Source organism: Leptonychotes weddellii, chromosome 9 (assembly GCF_054177405.1).
Source record: "Leptonychotes weddellii isolate Sample4059 chromosome 9, ASM5417740v2, whole genome shotgun sequence".
Lineage (NCBI taxonomy): Eukaryota > Metazoa > Chordata > Mammalia > Carnivora > Phocidae > Leptonychotes > Leptonychotes weddellii.
This window is the reverse complement of record NC_138377.1, coordinates 88029943-88049326: the sequence shown is the minus strand read 5'-3', so window position 1 is coordinate 88049326 and position 19384 is coordinate 88029943. Positions and strand designations below refer to the sequence as shown.

At 36.2% G+C, this 19384-nt stretch overlaps 1 protein-coding gene and 1 long non-coding RNA gene across 5 annotated transcripts in view; both read right to left on the bottom strand.

Moving 5' to 3' along the window:
* Window positions 1-19384, bottom strand: part of LOC102749095 (uncharacterized) — a 476674-nt gene that overhangs the window by 55303 nt on the left and 401987 nt on the right. The gene's annotated exons all lie outside the window — the stretch shown is intronic.
* MINDY2 (MINDY lysine 48 deubiquitinase 2) overlaps window positions 1-19384 on the bottom strand; it is a 73582-nt gene that overhangs the window by 31898 nt on the left and 22300 nt on the right. For all 4 annotated transcript variants that reach the window (XM_031031061.2, XM_006736141.3, XM_081831169.1 and 1 more), the window contains exons 3-4: window positions 14767-14831; window positions 8898-9056 (exon numbers count right to left, since the gene is read on the bottom strand). In XM_031031061.2, coding sequence (XP_030886921.1) covers window positions 8898-9056; window positions 14767-14831 — 224 coding nt within the window. The remainder of the gene's footprint in view (window positions 1-8897; window positions 9057-14766; window positions 14832-19384) is intronic.

Genomic DNA, 19384 nt, shown 5'->3' with positions numbered 1-19384 from the left:
CATCCAAATGATCTTCTTGAATACTTACACTTTGAATACCACAAGTCTTCACATGTATCTGTTCAAATAATACTCTGGACAATGGTTCTCAAACTAGGGAGCTTGTTAAAAAGATCTAAAAGAATTCCAGGCTCAAATTGCTTCTCAGCTGTCTAAATTTTCATTCCACTGCTGCACTGCAAAGTTTAAGAAAAACTGCTCTAGGCTATAATTTCTTTGTTCCTGCAAAATTCTAGGATGGGAAAAACCTCTGAACCATTGTGGGACCGACTGTTGAGAAGAGCAGTTAATTGAAAAAAGTCAAAGCAGGGAGTTGTGAAAAAATGTTATATACACATCTTGAACATTTCATGTTAAAATACACAAATGTATTCACTTGTCAATCTTTTGATGTAGAGCCAATAAGGCTTTTTCTTTGAAAGCAGAATCTTACAATTCTATGTAAACAACACAGAAGAGTATGACTTCCAGTTTTGATTTAAAGTGAAAACTTAGACCCTTAAGAAGCAATTTGAGGGCACAGTTCCTTTAGATTTTCATTATTTTTCTTAACACTTTTACTGTTTACAGCAATTTTCCTTAGTGACTTAACTTCATTAACTCTTTCCAAAGGATATGAATTTTCAATCCTAAGGAATCCACAAAATACAAATAAAAGATAAATACACAAAAATCAATTGTACTTCCATAGACCAGCAATAAACAATATAAAGATTTCAATACAGAGATTTCATAGGCCAAATCTCTACATTAGCATTTCATTCAATTAATTCATTTGGGAGCCTTTTATGCACAGCTGTGTACCAGGTGCTGTTAGAGAAACTGCAGACTCAGCAGTGAACAAAAGAGATGGTCTATGCTTTCATATAGTTTACATTCTAGAGTAAAGACAAACAACAAACCAAATAAGCAAATATATTATATGCTAGGTAGTTATACGTAGTGGTGTACAGCTGTTCTTTGTTCGTTTTCATTGTATTCCACAGTATGGATATACCATAATTTTTTTTCATTCATTTTTTGATGGCTAAGTTGCTTGCAGTTTTGGGCTATGACAAATAATACTGCCATGAATATGCTTATACATTTATCCTATTCTACACATAAAGAGTTTCTCTAGGAAATATGTTTTGTCTAATTGCTAAGTCTTAACGTATGCTTATCCTCAACTTTGCTATAGAACTCCAAACTGCTTTCCAAAACAGAAAGCCAATTTATTTTCTCATCAGTGGGAAATGAGAATTCTCTACATTGCATATCTTCTCCAACATTTAGTACTGTCAGACTTTTAAATATTAATTGTTCTATGTTCTAATGGGTGTATAATAGTGGTATCTTATTTTGGTTTTTATTTGCATTTCCCTGATGACTAGTTCTTATGTTCACTAGTTGTTTGGATAACCATTTTTATAAAGTGCTTGTTCAAGTCATTTGCTCCTTTTTTTTAAAACTGGGCTGCCTATCTTAAAAAAAAAAAAATATATATATATATATATATGTATTTGTAGGAGCTCTTTATTCATTATGTAAGTTGTAATCCTCTCAGGGGCTTGCTTTTACATTTTCTTCGGCATTTCTTTAAATAAATACAAGTTCTCAATTTTAATGTAGTCATGTTTACCAAAGTTCTTCACGGTTAATGTATTTGTTTAGAAATCCTTTCCTATCATTAAGGTCAGAAACATACTCTCAAACTTTGGCAGTTTTAGCTTTTACAGTTAAATATCAATGCATATGGAACAAATTTTATGCTGTGAGTTGGAGGAAATAATTTCATTCTTTTCCAATTGACTATCTAATTAGAAATCCAAATTGGCTATCTAACTGGCTATCTAATTAAATATGTAATGGCTACCTAATTGCCTTAGCACCTTTTATTATAAGGACTGCCTTTCCCGTTGCTCTACAGTGCCTTCTGTCTATATATGCATGGTCTTTTTGGCTTCTCTATTCTGTCATTGGTCCAAATCTTAATTACAATATTTAAAATACTTCCTATCTGGAAGAGCAAGTCCTCCCTGCTTGTTCTGCTTCAAGTATATCATGGCTTCTATTCCCAGCCCTTTGCATTTCCACATAAATTATAGAATCCACTTGTCTCATTCCAAAACTACTCCCCATAAATCTGTTGGGATTTTGTTTGGGGTCATACTGAAACTATAATTTACTTTAGAGAGAATGGACATTTGTATAAATTGTCTTAAAATCTAAAATCTAAGAATAGAGACCTACATTTACATAGGTCTCTAATTTCTCTCAAATTTAAAATTGTGCACACAGAGATCTTGCACATCTTTTTGTCAGCTTTATTCTTAGGAACTTACGCTATGTAAATGACATTTTTAAAATTTCATTTTCTGTCACTTTATTTATTTATTTAAAAGACTTTATTTTTAAGTAATCTCTATACCCAGTGTGGGGCTCAAACTTGCAACTCCGAGATCAAGAGTCGCATACTCTACCGACTGAGCCAGCCAGGCGCCCCTTCTGTTTGTCATTTTAAAATTCTTTTTGAAGGGGGCGCCTGGGTGGCCCAGTTGTTAAGCATCTGCCTTCAGTTTGGGTCATGATCCCGGCTCAGGTCATGATCCCGGGGTCTTGGGATCGAGCCCCACATAGGGCTCGCTGCTCAGAGGGAAGCCTGCTTCTCCCTCTCCCACTTCCCCTGCTTGTGTTCCCTCTCTGTCTCTGTCAAAAAAAAAAAAAAAAAAAAATCTTTTTGAAGAATATTTGAAGAATTTTGAAGATTTTAGCTTTGTTAATCTTACTTTCTGATTTTTAATACTTTATGATCTTTTTTTTAAAACACTTTCTGCTCTTAAAATGGATATATAGTTTATTAGCTTTCAATCTTTTCTTATTCATTACTATATGAATTTAGGGCTTTAAAAATCCCTCTAAAAGCTGTTTTAGCTAATCTCACAAGTTTTGATATGGATTTAGTTATTGTGCAGGTTAAAATATACTCTGACTTTCATTATCCAAATTTTTGGCCCAAACTATTTCTATTGTTTTTCTACTGATTTCTAGCTTAACTGCACTGTGGTCAGAGGATATTCTATACTCTATGTGATTTAAATCCTTAGAAATTTGCTGAAACTTGCTGTATAGCCCTGTCGTAGGTCAGTTTTTATAAATTTCATGAATGTATAGTCAGGTTCAAGAAAAAAAACAGGAGAAAATGTCATGGACAGGAGACTAGGAAGATATGATGATTAAATGCAATGTATTATTCTAGATTAGATCATGGAACAACAACAACAAAAATTAGTAGAAAAATTGGTGAAGTGTGTGAGAACTGAAATCATAAAAATACTAGAGGGGAATACAGGCAATAACTTCTTTGATATCAGCTGTAGCAACTTCTTTCTAGATATGTCTCTGAGGCAAGGGAAACAAAAGCAAAAACAAACTACTGGAACTACATCAAAATAAAAGGCTTCTTTTTTTTTTTTTAAAGATTTTATTTACTTATTTGACAGAGAGAGAAATAGCGAGAGCAGGAACACAAGCAGGGGGAATGGGAGAGGGAGAAGCAGGCTTCTTGCCAAGCAGGGAGCCCAATGTGGGACTCGATCCCAGGACCCTGGGATCATGACCTGAGTCGAAGGCAGACGCTTAATTACTGAGCCACCCAGGCGCCCCAAATAAAAGGCTTCTGCAGAGCAAAGGAAACAACCAATAAAACTAAAAAGCAACCTATGGAATGGGAGAAAATATTTGCAAATGACAAATCCAATACAGGGTTAGTATCCAAAATATAAAGAACTTATAAAACTTACAAACACCCAACAAAACCAAATAATCCAATTAAAAAATGGGCAGAAGACATGAACAGACATTTTTCCAAAGAAGACATATAGCTAACAGACACATGAAAAGATATTCAACATCACTCATTATCAGGGAAATACAAATCAAAAGTACAATGAGATATCACCTCACACCTGTCAGAATGGCTAAAATCAACACAAAAAATAATAGGTGTTGGTGAGGATGTAGAGAAGGGGGAATCTTCTTGCACTGTTGATGGGAATGCAAACTGGTGCAGCTGCTCTGGAAAACAGTATGGAGGTTCCTGAAAAAGTTAAAAATATAACTATCCTACAACCCAGCAATTGCACTACTAGGTATTTACCCAAAGAATACAAAAATACTAATTCAAAGGGATACATGCACCCCAATGTTTATAGCAGCATTATCTACAACAGCCAAATTATGGAAAGAGCCCAAATGTCTATCGACTGATGAACAGATAAAGAAGATGTGGTGTATATATACAATGGAATCTTACTCAGCCATAAAAAAAGAATGAAATCTTGCCATTTGCAACGACATGGGTGGAGCTAGAGGGTATAATGCTAAATGAAATAAGCCAGTCAGAGAAAGACAAATACCATATGATTTCACTCATATGTGGAATTTAAAAAACAAAACAAACAAGCAAAGGAAAAAAAAAGAGAGAGAGACAAACCAAGAAACAGACTCTTAACTGTAAAGAACAAACTGATGGTTACCAGAGAAAGGTGGGTAGGGGGTGAGATAGGTGACGGGATTAAGGAGTGCACATGTCGTGATGAGCACCAGGTAATGCATGGAAGTGTTGAATCAATATATTATACACCTGAAACTAATATTACACTGTATGTTAACTGGAATTTAAGTAAAAACTTAAAAAAAAAAATTGGTGAAGTGTGAATGAAGACTCTAATATAGCTAATAGTAATGCACCAATATTAAATTTTGATTATGTGTACCAAGGTCATGTAAGATTAAGAGAAATGGGGTGAAAAGTATGCAGGAATTCTCTGTAATATCTTTGTAAATTTCCTGTAAATCTGAAATTATTCAAAAATAAAAATTTATTAATTTTTTTAAAGAATATATATTCATTAGGTTTTATTTTCTGCTTCTGTCAGTTACAGACAAAGATATAACAACTTCCAGTATGGCAATCTATTTCTTTTTATAATTCTGTTAAATTTTGCTTTATGTACTTTGAGATTATATGATTAGATGCATACAAATTTTATTTTATTTTTTTAAAGATTTTATTTATTTATTTGACAGAGAGAGACACAGTGAGAGAGGGAACACAAGCAGGGGAGCTGGAGAGGGAGAAGCAGGCTTCCCGCTGAGCAGGGAGCCCGATGTGGGTCTCAATCCCAGGACCTTGGGATCATGACCTGAGCCAAAGGTAGATGCTTAATGACTGAGCCACCCAGGCGCCCACAAATTTTATTTTTTATTGTCCAAAACTGACCTTTATTCTTTGTGACAGTTCCCATGGGTCCAAAGAATGAGCAATCAATCAGGTATTTACTTTCTAGGTGTCTCTGGGCACATACAAATCTAAAATAATTATATCTACTTGGCAAATTAAACATTAAGCAATTGTATGGCATCTTTTTTTCCCTCTCTTTACTTGCTACCTTTGTTTTTTATATCTCTTGTGAACAACAAATATATATTATTTTAATCCAACCTCAGAACCACTTTTAACTAGAGCATTTAGTCCTATTTACACTTACTATAATTATTTACATACTTGAACTTATTAAATCTATTCTCTTTGTCCCATCAGTTCAACATTCCTTTACCTCTTCTTTCTTCCTTCTCTTTAGATTAATTTTTCTCTTTTCTACTAATCTAGAAGTTACCCACTATGTCTTCTATTCTTTTCATAGTTACTCTAAAAGAGCACTATCCAATAGCACATTCTGTAATAATGGAAATATTCCAAATCTGTATTGCTCAATAAGATATCCACTGGCCACATGCAATTGAAATATACCTAGTGCAACTCAGAAACTAAATTTTTAATTAAATTTAAATAGCTACACTTGGCTACCACATTGGACAAAGAAGTTACAGAAACTATAACATCTACCCCTACACAAAGTCAGAAGTTAATATTCTCTTCTTGAACAATTAATTCTAGGCCCTTAGAATATTTTACCTTCCTCCCAGCTTAGGTTATTATTTTTGTATTTGCTAATGTTCTTTTTTAAAATCCCAAAAGATAGCATTATTATTTGATACAGTCCACATTTATATTTATCCACATATTTATCATGTTATTTTCTGTTCGTTCACTTTTCCCTCCATCTGAGATCATTTTCCTTATTTCTAAAATCCTTGTTTAGAATTTCCATTAATGTTGGTCTATTGCCAGGAAGCTTTTTTTTTTTTTGAGATTTAAAAAAATGTTTAAGTAATCTCTACACCCAATGTGGGACTTGAACTTACAACCCTGAGATCAAAAGTCACATGCTCTATTGACCGAGCCAGGCAGGCACCCCAAGGAAGCTATCTTAATTTAATTAATCTATAAAATGATTTTGTTCCATTCTTGAAAGATAATTTTTCTGGGAACAGGATTATAGGTTAGCATTTGTCTTCTTTCAGCACACTCAATATATCATTTCCACTGTTATCTGGCTTCCAATGTTGCTTTTAAAGAGTTATTATCAATTAATAATGGAGAAATATCCTCTCAGTGGCTGAATTCTGGTGCTCACCATCAAGAGAAAAGCTGAAATTTATTTGCAAGACAATCATTTACAGAATACATCATCAGAATACAAAGAACTAACCAGTTCTGAGAGGTAGTTCATATACATCTATAGATTACAAACTTTTGCATCACTCCTTTTCTTTTCTCAGCAGCAGAATCATTTTGTCACAAATAAGTAAGTAAAATAGATAAAAAGCACAGCCCGAACCCCTTCCAAGAGTTTGAAAATCACTGTGTATACCAGAAAAGTCTGATGAACAATTTCAGTTCTACACTTGAGTATATGTTTTTCTTTAAGCATATGAATTCAACTGTTTACCAGACAATATATAGTTCTATACAGACAGTCAGAGCGATGATCTGAGTAAAATTTTTAAGAACTCAGGCTTAAGTTCCTCAGGCTGTCAGCTCATTCTCCTCAAGAATCTAGGCAATCTGGCATTGTCATCTGCCAGGATGCAACATGGCTCACCTTGGATATGTAAAATGCTAGACATGGCTACACTTTTCAGTGATATTCTCAGAGACAGAATGCCAATAAAGATACAGATGCCCTGTTTACAGTAAGCCATGCTTTCCTTGCCCAGACTACCGGTTGCTTTTACCAACAGACAAGGATGGAGAAACCACTGCTATTATGATCTCTCCGTCCTTGTAGTTAACACATGGAGACATGTATACATGCTTCATGCCATCAATCAATATTTACTAAGAACCTACTATGTGCCAACCACTGTTCTAAACAATGAGATATAAGAGCTCAGCCCTCATAAAACATTCTAGAGGGAGATGAGAGCCAATCAAGTAAATAAATAAATAATAATTCCAGATAACGGTAAGTGGTAAAGAAAATCAAATAGGATTGTGGGAGAGGAAATGACTGAGGAAAAGGAGGGTGACTAATTTCAACAAGTTGTCAGAAAGGGTCTCTCTAACAAGGTGATATTTGACCTGAGATCTGAATAATGAGGTACCAGAAACATGAAGATCTGGGAGAACAACATGTAGGGTAGTAAAACAATGTTCCACAGTAGGCAATCAGCCAGTAGAAAAACCTGAAATAGAAATGAACTTAACATGCCTGAAAAACAGAAGAGCAGTCAGCATTACTAGAGAGTAGTAAAAAAAAAAAAAAAGGGATAATTATATGAGGTGAAGTTGGACAGATACAGAGTCTAGGTCATGCAGCATATCATAACTCTAATAAGGATTTTGTATCTTATTGGAGTTACAGTGGAGGTTTTTAAGGAAAGGAGGGGGGCACAGGCATCAAGGGGAGGGTTATTTTACAAAGATCACTCTGAGTGCCAAGACAACTCAATGGGGGAAAGAATAATCTTTTACAAAGAGTACAACAAATACTACTAGGACAACTGGATATCCACATGCAAAAGAATAAAAATGGATCCCTCGTCAAACTATATACAAAGATTAACTCAAAATTGATCAATCACACTCCTAAATATAAGCACTAAAACTTTATAAAACTCTTAGAAGAAGATACAGGAGTAAATCTTTGTGACTTTGGGTTAGGCAAAGCCTTCTTAGGACATCAAAAGCATAAGCAACAAAAGAAAAAAAGATAAATTGGATATCATCAAAATTAAAAACTTTTTGGCTTTTCAAGAACACCATCAATAAAGTGAAAAGACTATCCACAGAATGGTAGAAAATATTTACAAATCATTTATCTAGTAAGAGACTTATACCTAGAATATATAAAGAACTCTTGCAACTCTATAACAAAAAGACAAATAGCCCAATTAAAAATGGGGAACGGATCTGCAGACTTTTCTCCTAAGAAGATATACAAATGGCCAATAAGCACATGAAAAGATGTTCAACATTATTAGTCAAAAGAAATACAAACAAATCCACAATGAGATGCAATTTTATACCTATTAGTATGACTATAATCCAAATAACAGATAATAACAAGTGTTGGTGAGAATGGGGACTCAACTTCGTAGGTAACTCCTAACTCCTTGAAGTTATAGTTAGAAGTCTTGGACAAACTGAGCAGTCTGGAGTACAGTGCCCTTAACCTCACAATTTGGCTAATTTCAGGTAAAACCACAAAAATATAACAATCAGAGGGGCACATGCGTGGTTCAGTCAGTTAAGTGTCCGACTCTTGATTTCAGCTCAGGTCATGATCTCAGGGTCATGAGATCGAGCCCTGTGTTGGGCTCCACGCTGCGTGTGGAGCATGCTTAAGAGGCTGTCTCTCTCCCTCTGCCACTCATGCTCACTCTCTCTCTCAAAAAAAAAAAAAAATTATATATATAAAACAATCAGAAAGTATAAATCTAGATTAAATTTCCAAATGAATAAAATTTTACTACATTTGTGTTTATATAATTTTAAATTTTCTACTTACCTGTGGATCCACTAACCACCCATGGTACAAAGGAATATCAAGAAGATCAAATACAATGCATTCTGGTGTATACTCAAATACTCGAACACCAGTGAATTTTACGTTTACATCCAAGCCTGTCTGTAGTTTGTGCAAGATTGCCATAGCATCACTCATATTCTGAATATAGAAAGGAGAAAGGTAAAGATGAGAAAAATCAAATGACAATGACAACAACAGCAAAGATACTTGAATGCAGGCACATTTACTTCTACTTTTCCATTTTATCCAATTTATTTGTCCCTTCAACCAATTTTTATTAAGTGCCTACTATGTACCAGGCACTAATTTGAGTTCTAATGAGATAACAGTGAATAAAACAAAGTTCCTGATCTCCTGTAACTAATATTCTATTTTGAGAGACAAATATATATACAATATAATGTCAAGTATTTAAGGAAAATTGAACAGGATAATGACATACAGACCGACAGGGATGAGGGACCTATTTTAGACCAGAAAGACCAAAGACAAAGTTTCTAGTCAAAGAGTATTACCTCTCCCACTTTGGGGCATATATCCAAAAGAATTGAAAATAACATCTTTTTTTTTTTTAAGATTTTATTTATTTATTTGAGAGAGTGAGAATGAGAGAGAGAGAGAGAGAGCATATGAGAGGGAGGAGGGTCAGAGGGAGAAGCAGACTCCCTGCTGAGCAGGAAGCCTGATGCGGGACTCGATCCCGGGACTCCAGGATCATGACCTGAGCCGAAGGCAGTCGCTTAACCAACTGAGCCACCCAGGCGCCCCGAAAATAACATCTTGAAGAGATACTTGCATCCCCATGTTCATTGTAGCATTATTCATAATAGTCAAGAGGTGGAAACAGCCCAAATGTCCACTGACAGATAAATGGATAGAGACACTGTGGTATATACATACAATGGAATATTATTCAGCCTTAAAAAAAAAAAAGGAAATTCTATCGGGGCGCCTGGGTGGCTCAGTCGTTGAGTATCTGCCTTCGGCTTGGGTCATGATCCCAGGGTCCTGGGATTGAGCCCCGCATCGGGCTCCCTGCTCTGCGGGAAGACTGCTTCTCCCTCTCCCACTCCCCCTGCTTGTGTTCCCTCTCTCGCTGTGTCTCTCTCTGTCAAATAAATAAAATCTTAAAAAAAAAAAAAAAAAAAGGAAATTCTATTACATGCTACAACATGGATGAAACTTGAGGACATTATGCTGAGTGAAATAAGAAATCACAAAAGGACAAATGCTATGTGATTCCACTTACATGAAATATCTAGGTAGTCAAAATCCTGGAAACATAAAGTAGAACGGTGATTGTCAGGGGATGGACAAAGGGAAAGCTGGGGAGTTGTTCAATGGGTTTAGAGTTTCACAGTTTTACAAGATGAAATGTTCTAGAGATCTGTTATCAACATGAATATAGTTAACACTACTGAACTATACACTTAAAAATATTAAGGGATTAAATTTTATATGTTTTTTTAAGATTCTATTTATTTATTTGAGAGAGAGAAGAGAGCATGAGCAGGGGAGGGTCAGAGAGAGAGGGAGAAGCAGACTCCCCACTGAGCAGGGAGCCCGCCTCGGGCAATTGATCCCAGGACCCTGGGATCATGACCTGAGCCGAAGGCAGATGCTTGACTGACGGAGTCACCCAGGCGCCCCTAAATTTTATATTGTTTTTAAATCACAATTTAAAAAGAAAAAGAGGCCGCCTGGGTGGCTCAGTTGTTAAGCGTCTACCTTCGGCTCAGGTCATGGTCCCAGGGTCCTGGGATCAAGCCCCACATTGGGCTCCTTGCTCAGCGGGGAGTCCTGTTCTCCCTCTCCCTCTGCCCCTGCTTGTGTCCCCTCTCTCTCTGTGTCTCTCTCTGTCGAATAAATAAATAAAATCTTTAAAAAAATAAAAATAAAAAATAAAAAAAAAGAAATGAGCTATCAAGCTTGAAAAGACACAGGAAATTTAAATGTACATTGCTAAGTGAAAGAAGCCAACCTGAAATGGCTACATATTGTATGAGTCCAGATGATATTCTGGGAAAGGCAAAACAATGGAGGCAGTAGAAAGATCAGTGGCTGCCAGGGATTAGGAAGAGGGAGGGATGTATAGGCAGCGCACAGAGGATTTTTTAGGGCAATAAAACTACTCTGTATGGAACTATAATGGTGGAAATTTGTCATTATACATTTTCAAAACCCACAGAACGTCTAACAAGAGTGAACTTTAATGTGAACTATGGACTCTGGGTGATAATTATGTATTGATGAATGGATATTGATAGTAGGGGAACATTTGTATGTGTGGGATGGGGAGGCAGGGAGGGACAGGAGGTATATGGCAACTCTGTTCTTTCCACTCAGTTTTGCTGTAAACTGCTTTAGAAAGGTGGGGGAGCTCTATAAAAATGGCACTTAAATATCAACCAAAGCAAAATACTGACTCTGTGAAGCTCAGGGAAAAAAAAGCACTCCAAACAAAGTAGACACTAGTACAAAAATTCTGATGCAGAAATGATTTGATACTATGTCCATGGAACAGCAAGGAGTCCTGAATAGCTAGAACAAAATTAAGTAGAAAGTGTAGGAGATGAAGTCAGAGAAAGAAAAAGACAAATACAAAGACTTGTTGCCCAAATTAAGGAGTCATTCTGTCCACCTCTGTTTTCTCTGTAAATATGGTCACATAGATCTGTAAGGAATACTATTTTAAAACATGTTTTTCTTAACATTTTTAATACAGTAAATATGGTCATACTTATAGAGGATTTATTTGATGAAACAAAAAACACCAATACATAATTTTTTTTTAGATTTTATTTATTTATTTGACACAGAGAGAGAGATAGCGAGAGCAGGAACACAAGCAGCGGGGGAGAGGGAGAGGGAGAAGCAGGCTTCCCGCCGAGCAGGGAGCCCGATGCAGGGCTCGATCCCAGGACCCTGGGATCATGACCTGAGCTGAAGGCAGACACTTAATGACTGAGCCACCCAGGTGCTCCCCAATATATAAAATTTAATACAATTTTTATTTAATCCCTACTGTTAATCAGACACTGTGCTACATATTGAAGATATAAAAAAATAGGAGGGGACTATAGCTTACCAGGGGTCTTATACTAGAAAGGGTGAACATGAAATAAATCCTTTTATATTAAAACTAGGTACTCTCTCTGAAATGTGAAAAAGACAAACTTAGGTCATAAGAACAAAATTCTATTTTACCAAATAACATAAAACTCCATTTGAAGAGACTAAACAGACTGAAAATAGAAATTACTCAAATCTTTTAAATTTATCAATGAAGAATTTATAATAGGATAACATTGTTATATAGTCTGGCTTTCATCAGTTTCACCTCTTCCTAATAACTATATTCTCCGAAAACAATATATTTTTTCAATCTTCCCAAAAGTTGAACCCTTGAAAATAATCAGCTTACATTTTTTCCCTCAGTGTTATAAAACTTTTCCTAAGCCATAGCAATGATGAATCTGAAAAAATAGTAATAGTGGGCTATTGTAGGATTATAGTTCTACTGCTACTAGTTTTTCTTCTACATTTGTTAAATTCTTGGTTGCCAGTCACCCAATTTCCTTTAGGGTAGGTATAATTTCTAATAGCTCCTGGGCTCATGCTAACACTTTTATACATCTTCTATATTTCTTTATAAATTATGTAATATTAAAATATCTATGGGCGCCTGGGTGGCTCAGTCGGTTAAGCGTCTGCCTTCGGCTCAGGTCATGATCCCAGCATCCTGGGATCGAGCCCCGCATCAGGCTTCCTTCTCAGAGGGAAGCCTGCTTCTCCCTCTCCCACTCCTCTGCTTATGTTCCCTCTTTCGCTGTATGTCTCTCTGTCAAATAAATAAATAAAATCTTAAAAATAAAATATCTAAATTGACAGCATTTGATAATCTCCATAAATATTAATAACACTGATTAAAAAAATGAACATTTGTAAACAAAGAACTAAAGGATAAGTATTTTGCCATTTTGTTCCTAAATCCAAATTATGATATTAATAATATCAAATATAAATCCTTGGGATGGTTGCTTATATCCCAAGAAAGAATTACTATTGATTCCTTTAAGTCAGTGGTTAAACTGTTTTTTAGAATTTTTCACAAAGTACTTCTGACATGGTGAAATATTTTTAATTTAAATATAAAATATACTTTAAAAATACATTTGCAGTCATTTAATAACCTGTCATACATACACAGACACACAGTGCTTTCTTGTGTTGTCAGGGTATCTATCATTAAACAAAACTAGAAAAAATACGCTTTTTGTTTATATTACTACTTCTGGCAAAGAAGTTTAATTAAGAAGATTTCAGCTCTACATTGATCTTTCTTAAATTTAAGGCTTAAAACTTTCTGTTCACATAAAATTATACAAAAAAGAACACTATTAAATCACACCTGTAGAACATTAAACACCAGCTTAAACTCAGCCTTATCAGTTTGGTACATGTTATCCTCACAACTAATGGTAATGTAATCATAATACCTTATAAACAGTTTTAAGAGTGCATCTTATATGTAGGGTATTTTTTATCTGACATGTATTTCTCTTAAGAAATATAAGTGGTTGTTAGATACTATTTCAACTTGAAACAAAACTTTACTTCCAATCATTTTCCAAGAGTCTAGATCACCTTAATGGAAGTATTTCCTGAGACTGCAAGATGGACTTGAAAAAACAAACAAAATGCTGATATCATTGGCAAATACTCATCAATCAAGATTTTCTCAAGACTGTGCAACAAAAATAAACAAATGTTGAGGGTGATATGAAACTGCAACTATCATCTGTAATTCCTAATTTCAAGTTTTTGTATTAAGCAAAACAGCCTCACTAATTTCAATAAGAGATGATATAAATTTGATAAATAATATAAATTGAATCTTATCACTTTATACTTATATCATTTACCGCTTTTCTATATTAGAGGTTAGCATGAGATTTCATTTGAAAAGACTTCCTAACGCAAATAATATTTGGAAATTACTGCTTTAAGCTACAAATGCCAATAGAATTTAAATGACAGCATACCAGTTTGGCTTTAGCTACACATTTCCTACCTTACAGAGTGAAGCAATGCAATACGTTTGGTTTTTCAATTCTATTAGGACTAGATTATCTGATCATTCAAATTCAAAAAAATTTGCAATACTGAAATGAGTTTTGCTTCCTAAGCCAATTTGATACTGCTAAAAGTATTAAAAATGTTGCTTTGAAAGTAAATATAAAGGTTCCAATGATGTCTGTTTCTTCCCTGATACTTCCTTTCACTATAAGAACCTGATTCCGTCTTGCCTTTTACTGTCAAATAGAAGAACAATACTGAAGAAAATGAAGGTCCCCTTGTTTCCTTCCAGCTCCAATAGTTTTGAGCTTCTCCTATTTTACAGAATAGAATCTCTAAAAAACATGCAAGAAATGTGGATACATTGAAACTACAAAGGAAAATATTTTGTCCTAATGACACACAACAGACATCATTTACTCAACTTCCTCTCAAATATAATTATAAAATATAAATAAAACAAGGAAAGATGAATCAATGACAAATTCACTTGAAAGTCAATTTTTCAAGAAAAATACCAGGTTATCATTCTACATAGATCTGTAGATCTGTGTTTCATTCCATATAGCATATATGTTCATATAAAGCAGAGATGGAAAAGTATGCCCTGTGGGCCAAAACTTGCTGAAGCTAAGAATGGTTTTTACATTTTTAAAGGGTTGTAAAATAAGAAAACAAATATGCCTACGAGCCACTGACAGAGACCAATGAATACATCCATTAAGTTAAAAATTACACATTTTAATATAATAAAAATTGTGTCTATTACCTGCTCATAGTTTAAACGTTGAATTTCTGAAATTTCTTTAGGCTTTGCATCAAGCATGTAATCTCCTGTAAAAAGAAATTGTGAAATTGTCTTTTTAAAATATTACTTTTTCATTACAAAGGTAATGATTTTAATTATAAATTGTAGAAATAAGTGACACAAAACTGACCCCCAGTTCTACTCAGAGAAAGATCAGTGTTAACTAATTGCTATAATCTCAAATATTTTTTCAATGTACATACTATAATGCTTTTGAACTTACTTCTTCTACTTTCCAATATATTTGAGCATTTTTCCATGTCACTACAATAAAGCTCTAAAAGGCTGTACCAAGTCTCATTGCTATCAACAATATAAACTGCTACCTCATTACTTTCTCAAGAATGGGTGTTACTGGGTCACCTGGGTGGCTCAGTAGGTTAAGCAACTGCCTTCGGCTCAGGTCATGATCTCAGGGTCCTGGAATTGAGCCCTGTAGGCTCCCTGCCCTGCGGGGAGCCTGCTTCTCCCTCTCCCTCTGCCTGACACTCCCCCTACTTGTGCTTTCTCTCTCTCTCTGTCAAATAAATAATTAAAAATCTAAAAAAAACCAAAAAACCAACAGCTGTTATCAGTGTTTTAAATGTTTGCCATTATAAGAAGTACACAAAATATTTTTTGCCCTTGGGAAATCGGTATATATGTATTTTTGTTATCACCCTTCCCCCCCATCTTTTTAATATATGTATGACTTTTAGTATAGATGGCACCTTTTAAATGTATGTAACACCATTTTAATATACGCAGTAACTTTTCTAAATTTTTTTTTAAAGATTTTATTTATTTATTTGACAGAGAGAGACACACGAGAGAGAGAGGGAACACAGGCAGGGGGAGTGGGAGAGGGAGAAGCAGGCTTCCCGCTGAGCAGGGAGCCCGATGCAGGGCTCGATCCCAGGACCCTGGGATCATGACCTGAGCTGAAGGCAGACGCTTAACGACTGAGCCACCCAGGCACCCCATGTAGTAACTTTTTTATCTATGTTTTGCCTTTTTACTTTTTTATTTTATTTTTAAAAAGATTTTATTGATTATTTTAGAGAGAGGAAGAGCACATGCAAGCAGGGGAAGGAGCAGAGAGGGAGGGTGGGGGATAGAATCTCAGGCCACCTCCGCACTAAGCGTGGAGCCCAATGTGGGACTTGATCTCACAACCCATAAGATCATGACCTGAGCCAAAACCGAGAGTCAGATGCTTAACTGACTGAGCCACCTGGGCGCCCCTATGTTTTGCCTTTTTAATTATATATTAACTATATATACTTTCCTTTTTTTAAAGATTTATTTATTTGAAAGAGAGAGCGAGGAAGTGGGAGGAGGGGCAGAGGGAGAGAATCTTTAAGCAGACCCCCTGCTGAGCAGGGAACCTGAGAGGGGTGGGCTCAATTTCACAACCCATGAAATCAATACCTGAGCAGAAACCAAGAGTCAGACACTCAACCAACTGAGCCACCCAGGCACCCCTACACTTTTCTTTTAATTGCCTGTCTATATAAGTATCATTTTTCCTTACTGAACTATAGAAGTTTTTTTAGTAAAATGACTTTTCAAAAGATTTTATTTTTAAGTAATCTCTACACCCAACATGGGGCTCAAACTCATAACCCAGAGACCAAGAGTTGCATGCTCCACTAACTGAGCCAGCCAGGCACCCCACCCCTCTCTTTTTTTAAGATTTTTTTTATTAAAGATTTTTATTTATTTATTTGAGAGAGAGAGAGCACGAGCAGGGAGGAAGGGCAGAGGGAGCGGGTGAAGCAGACTCCCCACTGAACAGGGAGCCCACCTCAGGCAATTGATCCCAGGACTCTGGGATCATGACTTGAGCTGAAGGCAGACGCTTAATTGACTGAGCCACCCAGGTGCCCTTAAGATTTTTAAAATGCTCTTTTTTAAAAATGGAAGTATAGTTGATACACAATGTTATATTAGTTTCAGGTATACAATATAGTGACTCAACAACTCTATATGTTATGCTATGCTCACAAGTGTAGCTACCATCTGTCATCATACAGCACTATTACAACATTAATGACTATATTTCCTATGTTGTAACTTTCATCTCCATGACTTATTCATTCCATAACTGGAAGCCTGTACCCTCCCACTCCCCTTCACCCATTTTGCCCATCTCCTCACGCACCTCCCCTCTGGCAACTACCAGTTTGTTCTCTATATTTATGGGTCTATTTCTGTAAAAACTCCTTTTCAATCGGAAGAATTAGAACACTTCCTGTTATACTGTGTGGTAAATATTTTTTCCCCTATATTGTATTCTAACTTTATGGTGATGCTTTTTGTCTATTTTTTTTTTTTTTACCATACAGAAATATTTAATTTTAATAAAGTCAAATTCTTCTATTATGGTTTCTGGTTGGATGTCATGTTTAGAAAGATCTTTACCTCTTAAGCATATACAAACATTCACATGTGCTTTCTTCATGTAATTTTTTGTTTACCTTTTTAATGTTTAAATCTTTAATTTATCTGGAATTTATTTTGATATAAATAGTGATATATGGAACTAACTTCTCGCCTAGCCTCCCAAATCACTAAGTTGATAAAACTGTATGGGTTTTGTTTTGTTTTTTAAGATTTTATTTTTAAATAATCTCTGCACTCAACCTGGGGCTTGAACTCACAACCCAGAGATCAAGAGTTGCTTGCCCCACTGACTGAGTCAGCCAGGCAACCAAAAATTGTTTTTAATATAACTTTTATTTTTCTAATTCAAAATAAACCTCTAAAGAGTCCATCAAGTGTTTTCTTAAGCTTTTCAACAAGAGATTTCTGATAACATCAAGAATCTCTAATAACAGAAGATTCCTATGAACATCAATATATTATTACTTGTGCTTTGTGTGTGTGTGTGTGTGTGTGTGTGTGTGTGTGTTTTAAGATTTTATTTAGGGGCACCTGGGTGGCTCAGTTGTTAAGCATCCGCCTTCGGCTCAGGTCATGATCCTGCTCCACGGGAAGCCTGCTTCTCCCTCTCACACTGTGTCCCTCTCTCACTGTGTCTCTCTCTGTCAAATAAATAAATAAAATCTTTAAAAAAAAAAGATTTTATTTATTTATCTGAGAGCGAGCATGAGCGGGGCAGTGCAGAGAGAGGGAGCAGCAGACTCCCCACTGAGCCAGGAGCCCGAGGTGGGCCTTGATCCCAGGACCCTGGGATCATGACCTGAGCCAAAGTTGGACACTCAACCAACTGAGCCACCCAGGTGCCGCCTGTGTATTCTTTTAATTAGAACTTTTTTTTTTTTAAAGGTTTTATTTATATATTTGACACAGAGAGAGAGAGAATACAAGCAGGGGGAGATGCAGGCAGAGAGAGAGGGAGAAGCAGACTCCCCGCTGAGCTGAGCAGGGAGCCCGACATAGGGCCCGATCCCAGGACCCCGAGATCATGACCTGAGCCGAAGGCAGATGCTTAACCAACTGAGCCAGTCAGGTGCCCCAATTAGAACTTTTTAAAAAAAGATTTTATTTATTTATTTGACAGAGAGAGAGAGAGATAGCGAGAGCAGGAACACAAGCAGGGGGAGTGGGAGACAGAGAAGCAGGCCTCGCGCTGAGCTGGGAGCCCGATGTGGGGCTTGATCCCAGGACCCTGGGATCATGACCTGAGCTGAAGGCAGACGCTTAATGACTGAGCCACCCAGGCGCCCCTAATTAGAACTTTAAGTTATCAAATCTAACTAGTAATGATTTTATTCCACATAGGCACAAGAACTCCCAAAGCACTAAATTAACTGATCATAAAAATGTATGAGCAAGTCTACTTACCATTTTTGAGTCCTCTCCATACACGGCACATTGTATATTTGTATGTTGAGGCTTTCATATAGCATTTAACTGAAAACTATGCTTTAAGTAAATTCTATATACCACTTATTCAAATAACTGAGGACACAATTACTATACTTGTATCTTATACTTAGGTTCTGTATTTATCCTGATAAAAGACTGTACTTGCTCTCCTCACTAAAACCTTAGTGGAGTCAGGATGCAGAACATTCTAGAATTCAATATTAATTGACCCTGATTATGCTATCATAGATAAAACTTAAATGCTAAGGGGCGCCTGGGTGGCTCAGCTGGTTAAGCGGCTGCCTTCAGCTCAGGTCATGATCCCAGGGTCCTGGGATCGAGTCCCACATTGGGCTCCCTGCTCAGCGGGGAGCCTGCTTCTCCCTTTCCCTCTGCCTGCCTCTCTGCCTACTTGTTCTCTCTCTATGTCAAATAAATAAATAAATAAAATCTTTAAAAAAAAACCACTTAAATGCTAAGAGTAGAATAATTATTGTGAAAGACTCAAATACACAACTCCTCTTTTCCTGAAGCCAGAAAAGGTTTCTGCACAAGAGAATAACCTGGCTAAGGTAGGCAGCTTCTTAGGTGGACCTCAACAGGGGCACCTGGGTGGTTCAGTTGGTTGGGCATCCAACTCTTGATCTCAGCTAGGGTCTTGATCTCAGGGTCGTGAGTTCGAGCCCCACATGGGGCTCCATGCTTGGCATGGAGCCTACTTTTAGATGGACCTCAATAATTCCCATCTTCTGGTATTCATATCTTT